Below are 6,000 nucleotides of genomic sequence, written 5' to 3' on the forward strand. Positions count from 1 at the left end.
TGTTTCTTTCTTTTAACTTTTAGGCCTAAAATATGTTCTGTAAAATGCTTTCATTGTGCTTACATCTTAGATGTGATAATTCTCTGCCTTTAAAAATATTGTAAAATGTACATTTTAGATTTTAGCCCCATTTCTGGGGGGGAAAAATCCAACACAAACATTTTTTTTTAATTTACCAGTTTTTATTATAGATACCTTTGAATTTTGCCTTTTAGGGTAAATATCACTTAAGCAAGAGGATTGTAACTTTTTACCACTGACCTGCTGAGTTTGCAGCTAATAAAGAAAAATAGAGTTCATTGAAAATAAGAATTAACATTTAAAAGTTTCATATGTGTAATTGACCAATGATGAGGGCTACCCAGCTATGACTGATATTTCAATTTTGAAAAACTCTCTTATTTACACTAAATGGTTTCAGCAATTCTCTACCTTTTACTGGCAGCCAGAATTTGAAGAGATTGTGTCAACTGGCAGTTTGCACTGAAAGAAAGCACTTCTAAATCACTTTTAATTTTTCAGAGAATTTCTGAAGGTCAAGGTTTAAATAACTGGCAGGAAAGTAGATGAGCAACATGATTTGGACCCTGTCTGAGCTAGACGTGTGCTGATCTTGTAGAGTTGGAGTGGTAGTGAGCTAAAATACTGGAGCTTCACTTACATCACACCTTTAGCCCGCCACCTCACCACCATATCACCACCATCAGCAGTGTAACTGTAAACATTCTTGATCAGGACGGCTCAGGGCAAAATTCCCCTGAGCAGCTGAAGATGAGACATGATAATGGAATGAGCGAGAGAGAGAGTGTAGTCTTTTCTGCCCCATGCAGGCATCCAGAGACCCTCTCTTTGAAACTGGTGACAGCAACCAGGAGACAAGACTAGGCAAGTTTCTCACTGAGGCCAATAGTGCCTCCCTTTCCTCTAAGGCCAGTCCAGGCCCCAGGCTTTGCCTACAATGAGGCATGCTTCACGGGTGGCACAGTGGATCCTGCAACTGAGGTCTTCTGTTAATTTTAAATTCTTTCCTCTCTAAATATATGAATAGTATCTTCAGCATAATATATTTATCCTATTTTCAGCAGTTTCCTTCTGGAAAAGCATATCTTTGCATAATCATAAAAAAATAATCTTGACTCACTTCATCCAAATCACATTATTGAGTAACTGGGAGATTCATGTACTGACAGTCATCATGAGAGAAGGCATCCAACCTGAGGTAGGTCAGCGGTAGGGGCATCCAGGAGAGCTGGTCTGTGGAAGCCAGTGGACACGTCATTCCCCTCCTCCAGCCTTCTAAGTTATTCCAGTTCCATTCCTCTAGGGACCACTGTGCTGGACGATGGAAGAAGATATGCTTATTTTCCCCTGAATTTTCATAAGACCTGACATATGGAGAAATAAGACATCATTGTGTCCTCCCTTCAAAGTGCCTCCTTCCCTTTCCATAGAAGCCTACAATTCCTTCAGTGGGACAGAAGACTGGACTCTTTCTCTTTTTTAATGAAGGAGAGGAAGTAACGATTGAAATCTAATAAATTCCGGCCTCCAAAGAGAAGATGGGTAGAATTTTATCTCCCTAGAAGCTCCTCTCCCCACAGATATGTCGGGTCATGGCCCCTCAGGCTGCTTCAGTAGCATATGCCCTGCATGGGCTACGCCATTGCCTTGCCATTGTCCCGTTGTACTTGGCCATCTCCCATACAGCAGTTCAGTTAAGGGCAGGATGGGCAGGGACTGTTTTCGTCTCTCTTTTAATCTTTGTAGGCTTAACATCTAATAGAGTACTCAAGCCATAATGGGCTCTCAGAACATGAATAATAAATGAAGACATGAATGTTTGGGAACCTCACAAGAGAGAAAAATAGTAAAAATTTAGATTCCCATCTGAAATAATCTTCACGTTCTTTTTTTTTCCCTGGAAATAACCTCTTCCCAAATTGTCGAGATCCCACTCAGCTCTTCATTTCATTTTGTTAAGTATTTTTCATGGAGGTAACAGGTTAGTAAGACTGAGACTTATATAGAGACAGAATAATGTTCTATATATTCACTTTTGAACAGAGTAACTCTGAAGTTAGCAATTTGAAGCCCAGTCATGTACAGAGGATAGTTGAGTGAAATAATACTTATGAACTTTTGATCTTCCGTCCTGGCCTCTGACAATAAGAAACCATTGAATTCTTCACTTGTCTAAAACCTAAGTTTGTCATATCTCAAACCAGGAATGCTAACTGGTTGATGGGGGAGGAGGAAAAATACTATTTTAAAGGCACCAGGCCCTAGCCAGTCTAGCTGAGTGGATAGAGTGTCCACCTGCGGACTGAAGAATCCCAGGTTCGATTTCAGTCAAGGGCACATGCCCGGATTGCGAGCTCGATCCATGGTGGAGGGTGTGCAGGTGGCAACCAGTCAGTGATTCTCTCTTATCATTGATGTTTCTATCTCTCCCTCTCCCTTCCTCTCTAAAAGCAATAAAAATATTTTTTTAAAAAATAGGCACCAAGGTTACCAGTGGACTTCTTTTCTTATTTTTTTTTTAAATCTTGGGATTGCATGCCAAAATCTCAAGATTAAAATTATTTTCACAACTCAAAGAAACATTAAAGTACATACTGAGTGGATTTGATATACATCTTTAAAATGTTGTATGCTCTCAATGTCTGAGATTTTTAAACACAAAAATGGGCATACCAGATGTTTAGTATGAAAAATCTATAAGTGAATAAGACTTCTTGAAGTTGAATTATTTGTGACATTTAGTTCACCCAGGGGCTGATGAAAACATTGATTCAGTTTCAAGTTATTAGGAAGTTCCTGATGTCTGAATTCTTCTTACTAAGAAATTGAAAAGGGATTATTTATAGTCACAAAGCAAGATTATCACTTTAATCCAAGTTCTTATATCCAGCCAAATCATCCTATATAATAAAAGGCTAATATGCAAATTGACTGAACAGCAGAACAACAGGTTGCTATGATGCATATTGATCACCAGGGGGCAGACGCTCAACTCAGAAGCTGCCCCCTGGTGGTCAGTGCACTCCCACAGGAAGAGCGCCGCTCAGCCAGAAGCCGGGCTCAAAGCTGGCGAGTGCAGCAGCGGTGGTGGGAGCCTCTCCCACCTCTGCACAGCACTAAGGATGTCCAACTGATGGCTTAGGCCCACTCTTAGGTAGGACATCCCCCAAGAGCTCCAGGACTGTGAGAGGGCACAGGCCAGGCTGAGAAACCCCCCTCCAAGTGCATGAATTTCATGCACCAGGCCTCTAGTCTTATTATAAATGTCCTGTTAGAACATGTGACCTGAGCAAAAAAGGGGGGGAGGAAAGATCTTTTAAACCACAATGGGTCATTTTTTCCAAAGAAAACTCCAGTGATCAATGGTTTGTCTAAAGGAGAAATGTGTCAGATCACTACTTTCATATCTGATCGGGGCATACAGTGTATTTGTGGTAGACAGGACCTCTATTTTATATCATCCAATGGCAAATGGGTTTCACTGTCCTGTCCTGTGCTGTTTGGTTGCTATGGAGAGCTCCTTTCCATTGGTGCTCATTGTAGTTTGATTATCTTAGAAACACAAAAATCTCACTCATTGGGATTGTGATGAGAGACTTAGAATAGCCCCAGTCAGTCCCAACTAACTGACTCTCTCTCGCCTGCTCTTGGTTTCATGCTATCCTCCTCTTTCCTGCAACACCTTCCCCCTGAACCCCACACTGTTTCCTCCCAAACACGCCCACCTCTGGTCCTCATTCTGATTCTGACCAGAAGGCCCACATGGATTGTGCCAGTGCTTAAAGAATAGACCTTACATAAATTACATTTGCGCATGCTGTGATATGCTTTTAAATATTTTTATTTTATATTAGAAAATAGACGATTGCCCTACTCCACCACAGCCATTGAACTCATTTTTTCAATACCGCTGTGAGCACCTCTCACCCAGCTTCATGTCAGGCCCTACCTGACACTAGAAACTGTCCCTGGAAACCTGACTCTTGGGGAATGCTACCTCCCACGTGGCTGGGCAAAGCCATTAGAGAAGCACTTGTTTCTGCTGAAGCCAAGGCGGCTGGTGTTTAATTACTTCATACCCCCGCAGACCTAATATTTACATTCAGGTGAGCTGTGTTTAATGTGTAAACTCTGCAAAACATTGGGAGTTCAAGGATAAAAGGCAAAAATTTCCAAGTGCTTTCAGAAGTATGACTAAGTGTGTCTCTCTTTGTGTGTGTTCCTCTGTGTCTGGGCCCACCTGCTTTTCAGGGAAGACTTCCCGTCCCAAAGGAAGTGAACCGCAAGAAGAACGAAGAGACGGAGGCTGCCTCTCTGACTCCACTTGGCAGCAATGAACTCCACTCCCCAAGCATCAGTTACCTCCACTCTTTTTAATCGTAACACCTCCATTTGTATTACGTATGGTGTATGGGTATTGATGAGGTTATGGTATCATATATGGGATTTTTTTCTGTGTAAATCATCAAGTATAAGAAGAAACTATGGGACTCTGAGCCTTGCTTTAGAGAATTTACAGTGGACAAATAGGTATCATCAAACCAGTTTTTAATCTTTCTGACTCAAGTGAAAACGCTCAGAATTTCACACTGTGAATCCACGTTTACAACCCTTACAGGTGGGCCTTCAGGCCTGGTTTGCTACGATGACGTCTTCCACAACTCAGACTCCCACTGCTCTCACACAACCGGTCCACTCCTGCCTGGTCACGCATACAGCTCCCGGCTGCTTCTTGCAGAGGCTGAGAGTCCCCATTTTTTTTTTTTTTCATTTAGATGTAACAAGCCTAGTAGTTTATGTTCATCAATTGTCTGTATATCTCTATATTTTATCCATGTACTCTTTTGATGTATAGAAGTAGTTTGAAACTCATTGTTTCCTTGTGGTAAGTGACCGAGATGCTGCCACAGGACCTGAGACACTGATGAATGGTGCTATTTTGGACTTTCAACATGCTCCTTGGCGAGGTAGCTCTGATGGAGTTATTTTTTATTTCCATGTTCTAAGAAGGTGTTGGTACTCTGTTTCCCTGAATGTTGTTCTCTAGACTGGATTGACCTGTTTTCCTTGTGTCTTCAGTGTGGCTTTCTTCTTCAGCATTGTAGGTTGAGTGAATGCTACCAGAGAGCGTGTAAGAGACCACGTCTCACTGGCTGGCACTCGCGGACCCGAAGTCCCTGTAGCGGGAGCAATCACAAAACTGTAATCTACTTACCAAATCTCTTCCTTTTGGTAGCCTCGCCTGCCTAACTTAGAGAAAGAAAAGCAATAATTGGACAGGCGTTTTTAGGTGTCTCTCTTGGTTCTTTTTGTTTGAAAGAATATTTGGGGGGAAAGGGAAAACTTTTTTTAATAAATGACCTCTAAAAAAATCCAAAAAAACCTGGCATTTGAGTGGAAATAGGGAAATTACACCTTTCCCAAATATTAGGTCGGAAAAAGTATCTTTGCAAAATGTAAAAAAAAAAAAAAAAAAAAAAAAGATAGAACACTTTTTGATAAGCAAGGTATAGATGTTACATTTTTGTCCTTGCTCCCAATGGAATGGATAAACAAACAAAAAATCAGAAATACCATCTACTCATGGAATGTTGTTGCGTTAGCCAGTCTGAAAGCCCACCTTAATTTTTATATAGCTGTCTTTTAGCGCTTCCTTTGGCAGGGTAGGCTCTGTTCTGAACTGTTCCGCTTCTGACTGTTAAACATCGATGATGCATGCGCTGCACTTCGTTCTCCTCTTGCTCCCCCATTGGCCTGAGTTCTCGTGCATTTCCCTTCTCCCTCCTTTGTTAGAATAGGGTTATCAGCTGTGTAAATAGAGCAAGAACAGTATTCTGCATCTGTGGCATTTATGTAGTTGCAGTTGTGTACTGAAAATGCAGGCTTTTGTAACAATGTGATCTTTATGATGCACTCATGACAAGTACCCAATGTATTTTAGTAGTATTTGTTCAATAAATATACAGGCTGTAAGGTAAC

General features: G+C 41.3%; 1 protein-coding gene across 2 annotated transcripts in view; it reads left to right on the forward strand.

Annotated features, from left to right (window-relative positions):
- Window positions 1-5,599, forward strand: part of NREP (neuronal regeneration related protein) — a 28,201-nt gene extending 22,602 nt beyond the window's left edge. For both annotated transcript variants that reach the window (XM_079779962.1, XM_079779961.1), the window contains exon 5: window positions 4,273-5,599. In XM_079779962.1, coding sequence (XP_079636088.1) covers window positions 4,273-4,398 — 126 coding nt within the window. In that variant the 3' untranslated portion in view covers window positions 4,399-5,599. The remainder of the gene's footprint in view (window positions 1-4,272) is intronic.
- Window positions 5,600-6,000: the final 401 nt, after the last annotated feature.

This window comes from Cnephaeus nilssonii, assembly GCF_951640355.1.
Source record: "Cnephaeus nilssonii genome assembly, chromosome: 2".
NCBI classification, from domain to species: domain Eukaryota; kingdom Metazoa; phylum Chordata; class Mammalia; order Chiroptera; family Vespertilionidae; genus Cnephaeus; species Cnephaeus nilssonii.